This window comes from Vombatus ursinus, unplaced genomic scaffold, assembly GCF_900497805.2.
Source record: "Vombatus ursinus unplaced genomic scaffold, bare-nosed wombat genome assembly UNPS02014797.1, whole genome shotgun sequence".
NCBI lineage: Eukaryota > Metazoa > Chordata > Mammalia > Diprotodontia > Vombatidae > Vombatus > Vombatus ursinus.
In genome coordinates, this window is record NW_020954575.1 from 2,391,549 (window position 1) to 2,411,029 (window position 19,481).

Below are 19,481 nucleotides of genomic sequence, written 5' to 3' on the forward strand. Positions count from 1 at the left end.
TTAAGGTTGTGTTAAGGTTGTTTAATTGCAATTTTTGTGTACCTCAGTGTTTTCTCTTCTGTGATTGTGCATATGTCTTGCTGACAAAGCACCCATTACAGCAGGGATTTGCTGTCCTAAGTGTTTCTCTTGTATATTTAGTATTATTGCCTGTAATGAATTTGTGCTTCCATGGTTCAGATAAAAGTAGAAATCTGATAGGTGCTTTTTGAGAAGTGAGCTCTATCCTTTGAAAGGTACCTTAATTGCTAGCAGTATAGCACTAACTATAGGAGTAGATAGGATCTCCAGAGGACAGAGTATAGAGAATAGAGGAGATAGATAAGGATAGTCTTCGGTTGCAACTTCAGTTCAGGGATGGAAATAGGGAGCTATTTTCCCTTGGATTTTTAGTGGCAGTGAATCTCATTTATAGTGCCCCAATCCAGTCTTGTCCATTTTTTATGGCATTAAACCATTTATAGTGCCCCAGTCAGTCTTGTCCATTTTTCATAGCATTAAACATAAGCCTTCTTAGATTTTAACTCTTTTGGTCAAAAAACAGGCTTGCCTGTGGGACATTATGTTGATACAATTGATGATTCTCAGTGAACAACAACCTTTATAAAGAGATCGATTGACTGCTCTGAATTCTTTTGTGGTTTCAGTAGAATTAAAATCAACAACTCTGCAGCACTCATTCTTAAGGCCACAGAATAACGCTGATCCTGTTTAATTTGGAAAATGTATTGTGTTCCTCTACCTCTCCTCAAATCTCACTCTCAATCTCTGCCCTTGTGTGTGTGTGTGGGGGGGGGGTATGCTTAACCCAGTATTTGGCCAAAATCTCAGGTTCATAAACCAATTTTTCTAAGCATGCTTATGTAGGTGCAAGTTGCACACACCCATGGTAGTATGTATCATAATAGCACTAGTGACAGACAGATAATTGACCCTGGTATCATGCAGGACATTGGCATGTTGATTGTCTAACCACAAGAGGAATCTTGCCACATATTTCATACTTTTACAAACAGGTATTGGTGGTCTACCAGTGAAGCTGTGACAAGACCCAGGCTTCTTTGAGGAGCCCTTATAGAGTGACAATAAACAATCTAATTACACAGCTTAATCAGAATCATTAGATTATCAGACTGTACAAAATAGTTTGAAAAGCTGCTGTTCAACACAATTCTAAACTCCTGAGGTGTGTGTGTATGTGAATACAATACTTGGATTGTAAGAGAAGTAGAGACAGTTCTGCTCATCAGTGTAGCTATCTTGGCATTTTGTGCCAGGTAAGGGAGGGAAAAAGTAGAGAGATCTGATAGGGACTTGGGAAAGGAAGACAGACAACATGATCTGAAAGGAGACTCTTTTGTTGGTGATGACATAGAAAGAGTGGACAGGAGCAGCTTACTAATGTTGCTCTTTTACTGGGAACTGAAAACCCAAGCCAGATGATGTAAACAAAAGGCAAAAGCAGATAGATAATATTAGCACAAATTTTCAGAACCTCTTCAATGGGTGTAGATATGGAGCCCCAAATGAGCAGGTGCATGATTGTGGAGCCTCCTGAGTTAGCCTGCGTACTTACCTTGAAAAAATTTATGTTTCTTATATGTCATTTCCTTTTTAAAACTTTGATTTTGATGCACACTAAAAAGAAACCGTTAAATAGCAGTTAGATTTAAATTATTCATCATTGATTCACATCATTTTTACAGGATCCATTTTTCCATTTGATTTGTACCAGGAAGATATATGTACAGATACATACATACTTGTGTGTGTTCATTGGTACATAGACAGATGTATATACTCATACTATAAATAATCACTTCACATTAATTACCTCTAAGTTAAAGGTCTCAAATATTTTAGCTCTTTCCTTTTATTGTTGGTAGTTTTGTTCCTGTCTTATGCTAAATCAGAAGGAAATCTTAATTGTAAGGTTCAGTTTGGATAATTGAGGGTTTTGTTTTTCCATTTTCAAGGTAAGAAAGAATCCCTATGCTCTTTGAGTGCAGGTAGAAGAATTTTGCAGCCTTAATGAGAAGATTTTGGTCTGTACCCTGTCAGAAGTACACCTAGGTTATCTTATTGAGATTCCTATACTCCTATACAGGAATGTGGCGGCTTTTAGGCATGTAAGTCAATTTATCAGTTCTCTTTAGATTTAGTCTAGGTCAATAGGCATTTAATAAGTGCCTTCTATGTGAAAGGTACTATGCTTAGTCCAAGGTTATAATTAAAATGACCAAGAACAGTTGAAAATGGAGTGATAGCCCTCTGGAAGATATGCACATTTTCCTAAGCCAAGGAAGTGTCACTTTATTGTCAACAATACCAAAGTCTGTTAAAATTTGATGTTAGGATTTTCCTCATTATTTACTATTACAGTTTAATCTGTACTTAACCCTGAAGTGACAAGGATTTTGGTTTGCTCATATTTCCAAGGATTTCAGGGAAGCCAATCAAGACATACCAGGCTACAGTGTTTAAAATAATGACAATATAATAGATATATTTTACATAATGTACAATTCAGGGAAATAAGTTTTGGCTAGCTTTTTCTATATTACTACAGGACTAAGAGAATAAAACACTTGTTTATGATAGATAATATTTTATGGTGACCAGTTTTGAGATGCATCTTCTCTAGATCTACAGGTTAGATCAAAATTGAGCTTGTCCTTTTACTTCTACATTCCTCATCTGCAGTCTCCAATGAGCTTTTCTTAGAATACCAGACATAACTATAGAACCATTTTCCTGCCAAGGTTTCTTGCCCTCTCTCCTCTGCTTCTCCCCCTTCACAAGTTTTACCAGTTTGCTTTTTTTTTCCTCAGAAGTTTTGTTTTGTTTTGTTTTTTGGTCTGGGCTATTGTCTCTACTAAAACTTTTTTTTTTTTTTTTTGGTGAGGCAGTTGAGGTTAAGTGACTTGCCCAGAGTCACACAGCTAGTGAGTGTTATGTGTCTGAGGCCAGATTTGAACTCAGGTCCTCCTGACTCCAGGGCCCGGGCTCTATCCACTGCACCACCTAGTTGCCCCCTCTACTAAAACTTTTAAGGTAATCTTTTCTATAGAATTAGAGATGCCCATTTTGAAGGTGGCCACATCTTAATATTTTGTTTCCTGTTTTCAGAATTTATGAGCTTGGTTGGTGATATTGCTGAATAATTTGAAGTTGCTTATTTGCAGATCTTAGCTTCTATAGCTCCTGTCACACATATTTTTAGTCTTATAGAATAATATTTAAAATGTAATAGAAAGATCATTTTTATTTCAGTTAATATAAAGAAAACAAAGTATAAGGTTTACCAAATGGCCATCACATCTATTAAAGTTTAAAAAAATTCAAACCAAACACAAAGCCAAAAAATGTACATGAGAATCAAAATCTGTCCACAATCAGATTTTCTTTTGAAATAATTATATTGATTGAATTTTCTGATTTTGATTACCCTTAATTCTTAAAATGCATTTTCTGAGTCTTAACAAAATACAATACTTAAATTCCTTTTGAGAAATAAAATTTGAAAATTTAGAGAATGAATAGACTCTGTTCTTTGAGAAACAAAGAGCATGCACAGCCTACTCAGAAGGAAAATTTACCCTTAAATAAACTTTTATATGATATTCTTTGTATGACACAAATAGAGTAATGTGGTTTAATGAGATATCCTTTTTGAAATAGTTTCCCAAGAACCTACTTGGGAAACAGTATATGGGGGGGGGAGACACTGATTCTGGCGTTGGGGGGGGGGAGACACTGATTCTGGCGTTATCAGACCTGAATTCAAATCCTGACTCTGATTTTTATTACCAGAATTACCTTGGGCAAGTCAATTGATTTTCCTTGGCCTCAAATTTCCTCATCTGTAAATTAAAGATATTCTAATTTGGCTTTTGAGATCCTTTCTATATCTATATTTATGCCTCTATGAGCCATTGTTTGTAGAGCATGCTTAGCAAAAAATTGCCTTTGTAAATAACTAATTAAGGTACCATGTTCAACATTTACTGTGGATATAAAATGCAAATTCTTGCTGGCATCCCTTTTTTGGACAGTGATCTGGCACAGTTGAGTAGACTAGGTGTGAGTGCCCCTAGAGGAAACAATGAGACCAAGTGCTACCAAGAGGCATTTAAATCAGTTTTTGTCAGATGTGCTCATGTTCTGTATTTCACCTCTTGATAAGGGCCAACTTTCCAAAAGGACTCCATCTGAAATTGGAATGTGTTCTAGTGGCTTGTTAAGTACTTGCATGATTGCCTATGCTTTTGGAAGGACTTTCACTCATGCTCTTCTCTTGGATGACCTCTCTATAGCTCCATTTAAACTTGGAAACTTTGGTCCTTCAAAGAGCTAGCCCTACCTTCTCACTCTGCTAGTGTTCATTATAAACACATTAGAATTATGCCCAAGACTGCATAAGATCTATTTTTTCTTTAGTTGTTTTCAAAGTTTAGTTGAGGTAAAAGTTAAACTTTTGCAGGGTCACGCTTGTAAGGATTGGATAATGAAGTGAGCACAGGTCACATTGTCAGCCCTTTCTTTTGCTGAGTGGCTGCTCTTCTGCTGACTCCAGTGCTAAGTGGGGTTTTTTGGAGAGCAAGAAAACAATTTGCTTTTCATTCCAACATTGTACAGCCCTGAGGTGCACTGTTTTTCCAGTTAAGCAGCCCCAAAAGTGGAAATGGAAAATGGTAAATTGCACTTGGCTTTTCAGGGACTTTTTGCAGTAGAACAGAATTTATTAAGCATTTTTTGACATTTAAGAAAGTTAAGGTCATTCTTTATCAGACTATGTTGAAAGTAGGAGATATATTAACTACTTAAATGTGGGTGCTTCCTTCTAATGTAATGATAGAATCCCCTGAAAACCATGTTTATAATAAATGCCATCTCCTCACAAATTATTTATAAAGCTCATCCTGACCATTAAAAAGTACTATATTTTATACTAGAATAGAATGGGACAGGGATTGATCTTATGATTTCGCTGGTTAAGTGAACCCTAGGGTGTGGAAACACCTGCTACACCTTTTTTGCCTAGAGAATTGAGATGTTAAATGACTTGCCCAGGGTCACATAGCCAATGTATATCCAAAGTGGGATTTCAACCCAGATCTTCCTAACTTTGAGGCAAACTCTCTTTGTATTGTCATGTTGCCTCTCACATTTTTCATACTAGATATAGTTTTCTTTTTTAAACAGACACATATCTATATCAATCCTAATTTTTCTAACCCAAATGAAAGAATTTTGTACATCAAAAGAGCACTGGGTTCTAGATGTCAAGAGACTGGAATTCTTGTCTTGACTAACCTACTAATTAGATCTGTGAGTTTCGCTTGTCTAGGCTTCAGTTTCCTCATTTTAAAAATGAGATTGTTGGATTAAATTAGATCCCTTTTATGTTTTCTTGAAGTCCAACTCCTCTGCCTCCACATATGATCTATCCCCTATTGTTTCATCTGCTAGATTTTCCCCAAAATTCTCTCTTTCCATTCCTTCTCTCTCTCCCTCACTTTTTTCCATTTTCCTTTCCTCCCTCCCTTTCTTTTTTCTTTCTTTCTTCCCTTCTCTTTTTCCCTTTCCTTCCTTTTTTCTTTATTCTTTAATTATCCTCTTTTTCCTTCCTTCATTCCTCTTCTCTTCCTCTTCCTTGGTGCTAGAATTAAGGTTGCATGTAGAGGGGTGTGGCAAGTAGAAAGTTTATCACTTCATTGGAGACTTCACTAATGAAGAAAGGAATGGAGGATAGTGTCAAGGGATTTTTAGGTGTTGACATGGTGAGAAGAGAAATTTGGTTTCCAGTAGTCTCTTTTATTTTTTGGTAAAGTATGAGTTTAGTTTCCTTTTCCTAAAGTGCAGATCTGACCATATCACTTCTCTAACTAATGAATTTCACCAGCGTCTAATTGGCATCAAATATAATTTCCTGCTGGACTGTTTATGCTCAGCCAAGAAGTTTTGGGGAGGGAATGGTGTGGGAGGCTTGAGGAGCAAAGAGAAGAGGTGTTCATTGAAGTAAGAAAATGTTTGTTGCTTGCTTGAGTGAGGCATGCCAAAAATATTGTGTACATTTATAAATAATTTAAATTACTTCACTATTAATTAAAAATTAAAATATAAGTTATCCATAGTATGCACAATGGATAGCATATAATAAAAGACTTTAGTTCTCCCCAGTTAGATACTTTATGATTGTTTTTATATGAGTATCACGTTTATTACTATAAACATTAACACTAATTTTATCTGGGCATCTGTCTGGCAACCTTACGGATCTGTAACACTTCCTCAGACTTTGAAGTGAGTAAAGCAAATTCAATGAGCAAAATTACTATACAAAGCTTAAACACTTGACTTGGTAGGAGGATTGTAGAGCCATTCTTAGGTGCATTACTATAAGAATAGCAGGTGATAAGAAATTTAGCATGGTACATAGGAAAATATGTTGGCTTTTGAGTCAAAGAATTTGGGTTTTAATCCCATCTCTGCCACTTACTACCTGTTTGACCTTGATCGAATCGTGTGACTTCTGTAGTTCTCTGTTTCCCCCTTTCTATAGTTAGGGGATTGGGTTAGAGTAGGGGTGGGGAACCTGTGGCCTCAAGGCCACATGTGGCCCTCTAGGTCCTCAAGTGCGGCCCTTTGACTGAATCCAAACATTAAGGAACAAATCTCCTTAGTAAAAGTATTTGTTCTGTAAAACTTGGACTCAGTCAAAAACCTGAACCGAGGACCTAGAAGACCACATGTGTCCTTGAAGCCACAGGTTCCCCCCCCCTTTGGTTAGAGGGTCTCTAAGGTGATTCTATAGAAAACTAATTATTGAAGGAAAATTAAAATTGTAAATTCAGATAGACTTATTAAAATATTAGCATTCTGTGGTCCTTCTGGAACAAATAACCTTTTGCATCTCAGCAGCCTCTACAGCTGGTATTTGATTACAGTGCTGTACAGGTATTTAACATCTGTAATCTGATAACAAGTCAACATAGAAAAGTTTATTTAGGGTTAGGAAAGTATGAAATAAAGAGTTTTATGAAATTGATTATTTTTATTTTTAAAAAAATTTATTGTTTTTTTTTTTTGCATTGCTTCAATTTCTCCCTTTATCCCTCTTCCAGAGACCAATTTTACATAACAAGTAATTTTTTTTAAAGAAAAAGAAGAGAAAAATTATAAAAATGAGTCAATATATGGGGAAAAAACCATGAGAATATATGCAGGTTTACTCCTTGTAGACCCCCTACCTCTATAATGAACTGCCCAAAGGTGTCTTCTTATATCTGTTCTTTGGAACCAAGCTTGTTCTTTGTAATTTTCAACAAATATTTAATTTTTGTGGTGATCTTTCCATTTCCAGTGTGCTATTCATTGTGGACATCGTTTTCTTGGCTCTGCTTACGTACCCCTTTCATCATGTCATATAAGTCTCTTCATACTTCTGTTACCATCACATATGGTAGTTAAGAGGTAATTAGTGACTCTGGAGAGAGCAATTTGAGTTGAGTGAGGACAGTTGTCAGATCACAAAGGGTCTTGGGGTGAGTGAGAAGAAATGAATTTGAGGTAGTAGTGTAGACAGCTTTTTCATGGACTTTGCCTAAGGAAGGGAGAAGAGATAAAACACTGTAGCTTTAGGGGAATGTAGGCTATTGTAAAGGTTTTTGAAAGTTGAAGGAAATTTGGGCATGTTTGAAAAGCTGCAGATTAGAGAGGGAGAGGATGAGAGAAAATTATTGAGGATGTAATTTAATTCGCTGGAGAAGATAGGAGGGGATGGATTCAAGTGTACATTTATAGGGGCTGGCCTTCTCAGGAAGAGAGGCCACCTCAGTGGAAAGGAGATCAGAATGAGGGATGATGTTAATGGGTGTTTTAAGGAAGAGAAAGGGGGAAGAAGGAACTCATGTTGAATGACCTCAGTTTTCCCATTTAATTAAGAGACAGTATCTTCAGTTGAGAAAGAGATGGGAGGAGGGGAAGTGAGTAGATGACTTGAGGAGGAAAGAGAAGGTAAGTATTAGCTAGCTGCAAGGGATCCCTCACTGTGGAAATTGCCTCCACTAGTGGAGATCAGCTATTCATCTGTACCTGTTTAAGAGAGTTGCCTGAGTTGCTGAAATTTGGCATGACTTACTTGCTAGTATGGCACCTGCAGGATTTGAACACAGGTTTTCCTGGTTCCTAGGCCAATCGTCTATTCACTCTGCCCCATTACCTCTCATCTCTCTTGTACAACTGAGGAAGTTAAATTCCTTCACCTAAACTATTTTCTCATTTTTTTTTAAGCCTACAGGAAGAGGAACTTCCACAATTCTTTTTGTTTGCCAACACAGTTATAATCTGCTAGGCTGATGGGAAGTGAGCATAGTGTGTTTCAGATGAATAATTCACTTCTGGCCCCTGCAGATATTTCTTTGGCCCTGCTTTGTAAATGGCTAAAGTCAGTTATTCATTAGCAAGGTAAAAAAAAATGCCTAAATAACATCACCTAATAAAGTTAAACTGATTCAGATTTCTTGGGAGAGGAAGATAGTTTAACTCTTTGAAATAGAAGAACCTGTTTATATTTACAAACTAAAAGAGGACTGTATGTTTCTCCTTCTTAATAGCCTCCTGCTACCCTTATGTCTTGCAGAGCTCAGGCAGGGGGACAGTATTTTTGACATCTCTCTTAATTTTGGGCTGAATTTGATGTCCCTATGCTCCCACCACAAACATTTATTCCTTCCAGTAACTGTCGTTCTGTTATAAGGGAAAATTTAAATGTGTATAGTCTAGATATTGGTATATTCCCTATGTTCTAGAACGAGTGATTGTATTTACTGTTACAAGGTATTTTCATTTCATGAAAGGCCATTCTTGATTAGAAAGAAAACTATCATTTGACTCGCATGTATCTTCAGGGTTTGCTTGTTCAAAAACACATAGGCTTATGATAGAAAATAAAACCTTTAAAGCTAGTTTCTGCCCCTCCAGCCTGACATTTCTGTTATCTTGTGATAGATTTCGGTTTCCTGTGCCTTTCATAATCAGACCTTTAGACTGCATTCTGCAGACTCATTAGATTTTTATCCCCAAATTCTAGCAGCACTGCAACCAGTGTTTCTTGAACATCAGTATCTCTTCACTTTATATCATTGACACAGAATTGTTAATACTTGCTTTTTATTCCTCTGAATCATAACTCCAGTTTTTGTTACCAAGGATACAGATACTTGCTTTTTTGGAGGAAAAAAAATGATAACCCCATTGCTGTGACCTCTTAGAGAATCCCTCTTGGCTAGTCTTCTACTAATGATGGGTTGAAAGTTTGCTTAATGATTGACTTATTTGCTCTGTAGTCAACTAGTAAGGAAGACAGACATTGATTAGGCACTTCCCCTCAGGATCAATAAGAGATTGGAAAATCCTGCTCAGTAGGGTATATATTATCTGCAATGCTTATTAAAGCATTTCCATGCTCTTCCTTGGCTTTCTTTCTTTTTTGTCTTTATCTCTTTCCTTCCCTCTCTTCCCTCTTTCCTTCATTTATGTATCTTTGCTTTCAGTTGTCATTAGAAATGAGTCCTTATCAATAATTAGTTTGTCTTGATTGTGTAGTAGTATTAAAAAAAAAACCAGTAAAAAAAAATTCAGTCTCCAAATGGAGGCACAAATATTCAGCTTTATTGTCATTTGTGTGCATTGGAGGCAGTTGCTTAAGGGACCACCCTGTGCTCATGAGAAACTTCCTACACAATCAATAAGTCATCATTTACAGGGACTGTTTGTTTTTATTCTTTGTGAATATTTTACATTGACTTATATGTTTCTCCATACTACTTCAGTCACTTTATAGATGAGGACATCAAGGTACAGAGAAAGAAGAGCATTTTCTAGACCAGCAAGGGAAGTTAGTGGTAAAGCTGGGTGTTTTTTGTTTCTCTGATTGTAAATCCTCGCTCAGTTGTTGACTGATCTAATGTTGCTTCGTTGTTGCTGGAACTGCGTAAGGGTATGTAAGTTTTTCCAGATCTCTTAGTTCTGTGCTGCCAAGAATATTAAATTAATTCTTGCTGATTGGAGGGAAACAAATGAAAAGACCTAGACTTAGTGTTGCTATTAGTAGTCAGGACAGGAAAGACAAGAGATGAAACTGAATGCTAAGTGTAAATACACAGGCTTAGATAAATGATTCTCCACCATCCTTCTGCCAAGGACTACTTTGTGAATGTTCTTTCTGTGTTTCTGCCTCAGTTTCCTCTTTGCATCTGTCCCATAGTCATTCTACAATAGTTTCAGCACCCTCTTCTCATTTTCTTCTTTTCCCCTACAGAATAACTTCTGTTATGGGAGAAATGAGAAAGTTAGGGATTATAGAATTAGTATTGCATGATCTTCTTTCCACTAAAATTCCTGATTTCATTCTGTCCTCGTTTTTCCCTGATTCTCTTCCTATTCTGCATATTTGAGGCCTGAAGATCCATATGCTTCCCAGTATTTTCCAGGAGCTGTTGCATCTCTCTATGGCAGGCATGGACAAGAAGATATATAGGTTGCCCAATTTCTGCTAAAAAGTAATTTACACTTCCACCTAAATTTTATGTGATAACGCAAAAAAGCTGCCAAATGTTCCTCTTCTCAAAATCCAGAGTCAGAATCAGGAAGAAAGATCCAGCAGACGGAAAAATGAACATTCACACTCACTTAACTCTTAAAATGGTGGCTTAGGTCAGTGGAATTTTATCTTCCACTTAAAAAATGTAAGCATTTGTTGATTGTTTGTCATTTAAAAATTTTTTTGTTTAGGTTTTTTGGGGTCTCTTTTCTTGGCACTAATACATAAAATTCCTACTAAATAGCAATGAAGAGATTTCTTAATGTTGCCATTTGAAATTTTTCAGGCTGCTATCCTTGTCCAGGGCCAAACATGAATCCCATTGCTCTTGGAAGCCGCTGGCTTGCATATGCAGAAAACAAGGTAAGACGGTTACAAGTTAAGAAGATTACCTTACTTGCAAGAGCCAAGTAATATTTTCCATACCAGTCAAAGCAGTACACAACTATGGCTTTTTCAGTTTTGAGTGTTAATCATTCCAGCCCTTTCTCGCTATTCTGTGCTGCTTGTAATCTTGTAGGGTTTTGAATTAGATAAAGAATTTTAATTTTATGTGTCTTAACAGAGAATTGGAATTGGGACTAGGTCAAGGAATGCTAACGCTTTGGTAATAAAAAGCCATCTAGAGTGCTCTTCAATCAGTCCTTCAAAATCATAACAAAGTTATCAACATTTAAATATACTTTTAGCATTAATTTTTGATTTGATTTGAGGGTGGCAGTTCACTCCTATTGTCTCTATCAGTAAATTGGGGAAACTGAGGCAATTGTTTCTATCAGTACTTGAATCTTTCTCCAAAGTCAGTACTTTAATCTCTTGTCAAAGCCACATTCAAACAAGGGTCAGGTCTTAATTATTTAGATAACTAAAGTCATGGTTCTCCAATTAAACTACCTAGGGGTCTGGCTAGTCCTTGGATGCTGTTTCTGGGAGTGGAGTCTCTTTACGCCCCATCAAGGAGTTTGGCTGCTGGACAAAGTTTCTTTCTTACAGAAACTGTGTGTTTATTGTTTTTCTTCCCTGCTTGTTATCTTTCCCTAAACAGTAGTAGAAAATTCTTCTCTGAAAAATCATTATTTTCTATGGCATCAAGGAACTTGAATACTAATAAATTTAGCTTACAGCCAGTTGTTCTATATCTCAAAGATGACCAGTAATCCAATTTCATTTTTGCTAAATTAGAATGGTTACTATAAGTTAGGCACAAGCAGAAGTAAAGAGCTTTTGACAAAATAAGGATGTGGTAAGGAAAATAATTATTTGGTGAACCCACAGAGCTAGTAAATCCTTAGCCTCTGAAAATGCATCATTTTTTAAAAAAGCCCGTGTCTATGATAATTTTTTTTTTTTTTTAGATATCTTCAATTATATATTCAAATTTTCATTTGTGGCACATGGGCTTTTGGCATTTGACCCAGTGCCCTAGTTAGGTTATTCTTCTTGGCCATTTTCCAATTTAGTTTTCCTAAAGATACTCCTTTCTGAATTATTCTTTTCTGACTTTGTTGACCAATGGTTTACAATGCTGTGTAGTGACATAATGATGTCCTCTGATGTTCATATCTGTAATACATTTCTGTTGAGGGCTAGAGACATACAAATAGAAGGCTATACAGTGTCTTTTGGTGATTATAAATAGATCCTTATATGTGCCAGATTTTGCATATACATTTTGAAGTATTGTACAAATAATTAAATTTTGTGTGCATAGAGAAAGACTTGTGGACAAACTTGTAGACAAGATCATTACTCACTCTGCACCTTGGGTTCTTTTGTGAGAGCTCATCCTGGGGCAGACTACAGGCCCTAAGTTTAGGTACATTGCTGACGCTGCAGCATGATCAACTAAGGAAGAAATTGCTGCTCTGATACTGGTTGTGCTTTCCAGAAGACGCTGTTTTCTTCCTGCTAAGATGGATGGCCCTGGAATTCTATGGGCCCACAATAGCTAATCGTATTCCTTCCTATAGTTGTTTCTGAGCAATTACTTTTGAATGCCATTTTGACTGGGAGTTTCCAGATTAAACCAAATTCAGTGCTGGTGTAATTATCTTTATTTTAATTTACATTTGCAAATAAACTTTTATTGATATATTTTAAAATTACCAAAACTCCTCCCCCCATCTAGATCCCTCCCCGAGAGCTTTCCCACGTATCAGATAATATTTTTAGAGACAAAAAAGAGAATTGAAATAGGAAAAGAAATCAGCCAAACTGATCCAAACCTTAAAAAGGCTGAAAATCTGTGCAGCATACCTATCTTGTATTTCTTTTCTGCAGTGGTAGTTATCTCTAAACTAATACCAGTGAAGGTAATCTGAGAATTTCAACAATTTCCAAAGCAACTCCTTGATCTTGATTGACTTTCTGAGTAACAGGGAGATTGTCTTGCTTCAGTTTGATGGCCTATCATGACACCCTAGATGTGCTTTTTATAAAATCATGGTAGGTAACTTCAACTTTGGTTAGCTTGAGAGAAAAAGAACTTTGTCTTTTTTTTTTTTTTTTTTAACTCCAAGCATTTTTTTTTATTTTTTGTTTTCTAAGTTCCAGAAGCTGAGGGGAAAAAGATGCTATTTTCAAAGCCATGTTTCTCCCTGGATAGTCAGCAGGAGGCAGCAAAGAGATACAATTGCTCATATTTCTCACCCTACCAGCCCAGTGATTTCTTTTCAACTTCTTGCTCTCTGGTCTATTGTAATGAAACCAGACTTTCAGGTTAACCTTCTATGTGGTAATTTCTTACCAGTCACCCTGTGGTTCTAGTAAGCAGTTGTTTCTATTGAAAAATTTTAGAATAGGCCCCTTGTTAAGGATGGGTACAACATGTTAAATTCTGTTCAATGATAAAAGGATATTTATGCCAAATTCTGTATTTTATTCAAAAACTGGCATTGCTTTAAAAAAATTCTTGTTTGTAGTAATTGTCACTTCGACCATGTTTTTTGCTTGGTGTCCATGATTAGGACTGACACTTATGCTATAGGTTTGCTGTTATTTAATGATTTCATTGGCTCTCAGGATCATAGGTTTAGAACTGGAAGAAAACTTAGAGCTCCTGTCACCCACCCCCATCTTTTATAGAATAAGAAACTGAGAAGTGAAGCCACTTGCTTGGCTTCTCGCAAGTCTTCTGGTCCTCCTAGGATGCAAACCCAGGTCGTCTGATTCGAAGTCCTTTGGTCTTTCTATTGTGTTTCCTGGATCAATTTTCTTTTCGGGATGAAATAATGAAGGGTTCATGTATAACCAAATATATGTAATAATAAGCTCAGTTCTAATGAGGTGATTTTGGGCAATGACCATTTTCATATGGTAAATAGATTATCCAAGGGTTTTTTATTTGCTTTGTTATGTTTTTTACCCTAGTGGGGGAGTTGGTTTGTTTTGTTTGCTTTTTCTTCTTCCCTGTAAAAGTAGGATGAATGGAATGAAATTATTGCTTTCTTTTACTTTTCCTGACAATTTTATATGAATGAATTCTGTGATTTATCTTCAGGAATTGTCAGCAATTTGAGTTTTTGAATCAAGAGAGCTTTATGACATTTTAAACTACTTTCTTATAGTCAAAGCAAGAAGTACTTTGTACTCAGAAAATCACTAAGAGATTTGTATACATAGGGCATGAATAAGCAGAGTAAACTGAGTTGCAGGTATCAATCTTTATCTCTGTCCCTTTCCAATTCTCATTCAGCACCAAAGCACAGTTGGAAATGGACATATGGCAAATTCTTTACCATTTTTAAAAAACGAACTTGGGGTAGTTAAAAAGAAAAGAAAACTAGCTTTATCCTAATTCCTAGAATGTAAAATATTTAATGTTACAAAGACATGGCTAAAGCCTTTGATTATATTTATTTAAATTTATTTGTGGTGAAGCTGCCAGACCCCAAATCCTACCATTTCAAAGTTTATGAATTCTTAGGGAGTACTCATCTTGTAATTGAAAACCAGAGTTGAGAATGCAGCTGTCTGGGTGGCACCCAGGAGGTGATTTTTAAAAAGCTAAAGTGTCTCAGCAGGGCTTTTTTTAACTTTTTGTTTGAAAAACTGTCCCCCACACCTGCACACACACAAGCACATATGTATGGTAAGTAGGCCCCATGTTAATAGGTTGTGGAGTTGTAGATTTTAATAGTGGTAACTTGCTGGCTGTATTCTTCTAGCTGATCCGGTGCCATCAGTCCCGTGGTGGAGCCTGTGGAGACAACATTCAGTCTTACACTGCCACAGTCATTAGTGCTGCCAAAGTGAGTATCTTTACCACCCCTGGGAGAGGTGATCATATTGGAGAGATGCTCAAGTTTCTCTCCTGGACTCTGTTGAGGCTGCCCTTTTTTCTTCTCTTTCTCATATGAAAGAAGAACTGAAAAAGTCAGGCAGAATTGTTTGGCCCCTCATAAGAATTGCTGATTAAATGATGTGATATTTGATCCCTCTATGTTCTATGCACTTTGTTTTCTCCAGTACCAATTGCATTATTTCAGTTTATCATCTTATTTTATAGTTCTTTTCAAGGTCTTCTGTTTATTTCAATTGATACAACTTTTGAAGGAAGCCTTATATTTCCAAAGCAGTGATACTTTTTCATTTCTTTTGTCCATGGTTTCCATGTACTAGCTACATGACAGCATCCCTTTACATCTTTGAAAATTTCTGAGTTTTCTTGATGTGAAAGAAAGAACATCCTTTGGGAAAACTTTAACCAAGCCACTAGAATATCCAAAGGTTCTTTCATATCAAATAGCCTTTTTACCCTAGTATTTATCAAATGGGTTCTTTCTACTGGGGGGATGGGGTAGGGGAAAGCAAAGGAAAGAAAAAGAAAGTGAATTTGTATATCGGCTGGCCAAATTCATGCTCATTTCAGTATTTTCTTATGGCTGCCATCCTTTTGAGTTGTGAAGTATGCAATCAAGCCCTTCTAATAATAGGGACTAAAATGTGAATCTGCATGACAGCATGTAATGGAAAGCACAAATATACAAAAGAAAACAGCAATTTAAACAACCCACAGAAAAGAAATCAAAAGTCACGCAGTGTCACGTAAAGCAAATTCCAACTTGAAATGAAAACAATTTTAAGACTGAACAGAAATACATAACTGAGGCATTTTTGAGTTTGTCCTATGGGTGATTGAGAAAAACACTTCCCATTTTTAAGTCATTGAAGTCCATGCTTAGCACTCTACAATCAAGACTTTCAAGCCTTTATTAAAGATGAATCCTTCCAAACCTCCCCTCTCTCAGCCCTCTCCTGGCCACCATGTGAAAATAAGGCAGCTTATTCTTATTGACCAAATTCAGCATAGTGAATAAATTCACTTGCTGATTCTGATGACACATTACACTCATAGGATCACAGGTTTAGAAGGAAACTTAGAGATCATCTGGTTGTGCCCATCTCTCTTTGCAGTTTTATGGTGAGGAAATTGGGCCCAGTGAGGTTGTGAATTTCACAAGATACATATCCTCTGACTCCAGACCCTGTGCTCTTTATACTAGACCATCTTCATCGCAAGCATTACACTTTTTTCTTTTTCCAGATGCCTTGCATGTGCTTTTCAGGAAAACCCTTTATGGTATGAGTCTGAATGCTGTCACCTGTAGCATGGGAGATAGTTTTTCTTCTCTTTCTTGACAGAAATATCTAGACTTTTTTTTTTTTAAACAAATGGAGAGTAAGATTGAATAGTTGACCAGCTCCTGTAAATCTGTTTTCTGTGGACATGCTTGAGTGAAGAAAGACACAATATGTTTCTGAAAAGAGCAAGCTGAAGCGTGTGTGTGTGTTTGTGTGTAACTTTGCAAACTGTGAGGCAACAGGAAGGAAGATGCTCTGTGGGACCTGAGACGTTACTCCGAGCCACACATGAACATTTTAGGTCCATTTTGATTATCCTTAGACCAGACTCTCTGGCAGTTGGATCACAGTTAACCCCCCTAACCCTGACCTGCTCTGTACAGCAGCACTAGCATGGTGGAGGCTGGGAGCAATATAACCTTAGCTCATACATTTTAAACAACTTTAAAGGTCTCGTGTTTGGCCAGTTGGCACTCAGACTTGTGGAGTTCTTTCTTGACTCATTATTCAGTCCAGTGTGAACTCCTTGGAAAATCCCCTATAGGAGAAAAGGATTTCATTTTAACTAGGTGGACCTAGCCAGTTGCTTCCCTAAGATTAATTTGCCCTTATGCTATTGATATATCACCACTGTCTCTATACTGGGGGACATAAAACTTTCCCTTTAGTAATAAAGCTTCTTTCCCTAACATTATAGGGACTGTGATTTGGATAGACAGCTATCAAACTGTACAGGAAGTATTAGAAAGTTGAAGTGATGTGATTCTCTTAAGTGGATGTTTCCCCCTAGCTGTCTAATCTGTGGCAGCTTATTGAAAGCTTTCCTTTGAGGTGTATTAGGTATCTGAAGTACAGTTCAGTTCCATGATGTTAAGTTTTACTTTTACTGGCTTTTAAGATGGTACAAGGTACAAATACTTTGTCGCTGGGTGGCAACCAAATCAAAATAACTTCTCATTAGGGAAAACACATTTCAAGTATTTTCTGATCTCTGACCTTCATTATATACCATATATCTTGCTTGTACTTAAATAAACTTTCGGACACAGTGCCTTAGTAAGGTCTTACCATAATGGAGCAATTTGAGATTCATCCTCTTTGTTAAATTTCCTGAAAGTCTATGGTTTTTGAAAAATTCTGTGCTCTACATATTGATCAATATTTATTTTTGTTTTTCCTTTCAGAAGTAGACTGCTTTATAGTTCTTGTCTTTTCATCAGATGCAGGAGGTCAACTGCTGTGTTAGTTATGCTTTCATTTTACAGCTTCGTTTTGTTTTCTAATTAAAAGAGAGTGCAGATCTCTCTACTGTATCATCAGAAGGATAGGTATTCTTTTGTAACTCTTTTCACTTGGCTCCAAGTAGGTTTTATTTGATGGAATTTCTTTTATACAAATTTTAATGGTGCCTTCGCTGTTACAGCTAGTAGAGTGTAGGGGCTGTCTGTTAAGGGCAAATTTATTTTTTACTTTTTATTTTTTATTTTGGCTAGTCAGTGGGGTTAAGTGACTCGCCCAGAGTCACATAGCTAGTAAGTGTTATCTATCTGAGGCCAGATTTGAACTCATATCCTCCTGAATCCTCCTGAATGAAATAATGAAGGGTTCACGTATAACTAAATACATGTAATAATAAGCTCAGTTCTTATGAGATGATTTTGGACAATGACCATTTTCATATGTTAAATAGATTAGCCAAGGGTTTTTTATTTGCTTTGTTATGTTTTTTACCCTAGTGGGGGAGTTGGTTTGTTTTGTTTGCTTCTTCTTCCTCCCTGTAAAAGTAGGGTGAATGGAATGAAATTGTTGCTTTCTTTTACTTTTCCTGACAGTTTTCTATGAATGAATTCTGTGATTTATCTTCAAGAATTGACGGCAATTTGAGTTATTTGCATCAGGAGAGCTTTATAACATTTAAAATTACTTTCTCATATTCAAAGCAAGAAGTACTTTGTACCAACTTAGAAAATCACTAAGAGATTTGTATACATAGCTACTAAGTGTTATTTATCTGAGGTCAGATTTGAACTCATGCCCTCCTGAATCCAAGGCCAGTACTCTATCCACTTCTCAACCTAGCTGCCCCACCCCTGATATTTTTTTCCGGGCCATGGTCTGTACTCCCTCTGTTAATGTTTAGTGCTATATGTGAAAGCATAGATATATAAGGAAATGCTTAGTTTCATGTTCCAATGGGTTAATTTATGCTTGATTATATGAGAGTTCAAGGATCTATATTAATCTTAAATTCATCTATATTAATCTTAAATTCATCTTTCTACACCAGAGAAATGTCATCTTATACATTGTGCATTGCTCTTAAGTAGGAAACAAAGAGTAACTCTTTCTGCTAAAGTCCTTACAAACCCTCCTACTAACCTAAGTTCGGGAACTCAGAACTTGATTTTTTTTTTTACCTTTATCTCATACTTGGGATTATTCACCTTGTCTCATCAATTCTTTCTTTCTAATGTTTCTAAAGACTATCTCTTTTTTTTCAGTCCCATTGCCACTGCCTTTTATCAGGCCTTTCTTCATTCTGAAACTATGTGAGAAGTATGGAATAATTGGAAAAAGACTGAACATGGAGTCAAGAGACATTGGTTCTTCATTTTCTTCCTTCTCTCCTCTTAAACCTTTTCTCCATCAAATCATTTGCCAAATCCTATTGATTTTACTTTAGCATCTCTCCTCCATTTTGTTGTTATGCTCCTTGAGAAGGCTACCTACAGTAGGTGATTCCCACTTCCTTCTGTCTTCTTAACTCTTTGCCATCTGACTTCTGAACTTATCATTCAAACTGCTCTCTTTAAAGTCATCTCTTGGGGCACCTAGGTGGCACAGTGGATAGAGCACTGACCCTGGATTCAGGAGGACCTGAGTTCAAATCCGGCCTCAGACACATAACACTTACTAGCTGTGTGACCCTGGGCAAGTCACTTAACCCCATTGCCTAGCCAAAAACAAACAAGCAAACAAACAAACAAATAAAATCATTGCTTAAATGCCAAATCTGCAGGTCTTTTCTCAGTAGTCATTTCTGTAGCCTTTGACTATGCCAGTTGGTCACTGTCTTCCCCTTGATACTCTCTTCCCTTCAGGTTTTCATGACACTGCTGGTTTCTCTACTGATTTTCTTTCTGCCTATCTTACTGCTCCTTTTCAGTTTCTTTTGCTGGATCTTCATCCAGATCGCATCTGCTAACCCTTGATGTCAGGCAGAACTCTGTCCAGGGAGGACAGCATCTTCTCCCTCCTAACTATGTCAATTGTTAATCTCATTGCCTCCCAT

At 36.7% G+C, this 19,481-nt stretch overlaps 1 protein-coding gene across 9 annotated transcripts in view; it reads left to right on the forward strand.

Annotated features, from left to right (window-relative positions):
* The window catches only part of BCAS3 (BCAS3, microtubule associated cell migration factor), a 781,854-nt gene that overhangs the window by 180,663 nt on the left and 581,710 nt on the right, over window positions 1-19,481 (forward strand). For all 9 annotated transcript variants that reach the window (XM_027870394.1, XM_027870395.1, XM_027870393.1 and 6 more), the window contains exons 10-11: window positions 10,893-10,969; window positions 14,773-14,856. In XM_027870394.1, the coding sequence (XP_027726195.1) occupies window positions 10,893-10,969; window positions 14,773-14,856 (161 nt within the window). The remainder of the gene's footprint in view (window positions 1-10,892; window positions 10,970-14,772; window positions 14,857-19,481) is intronic.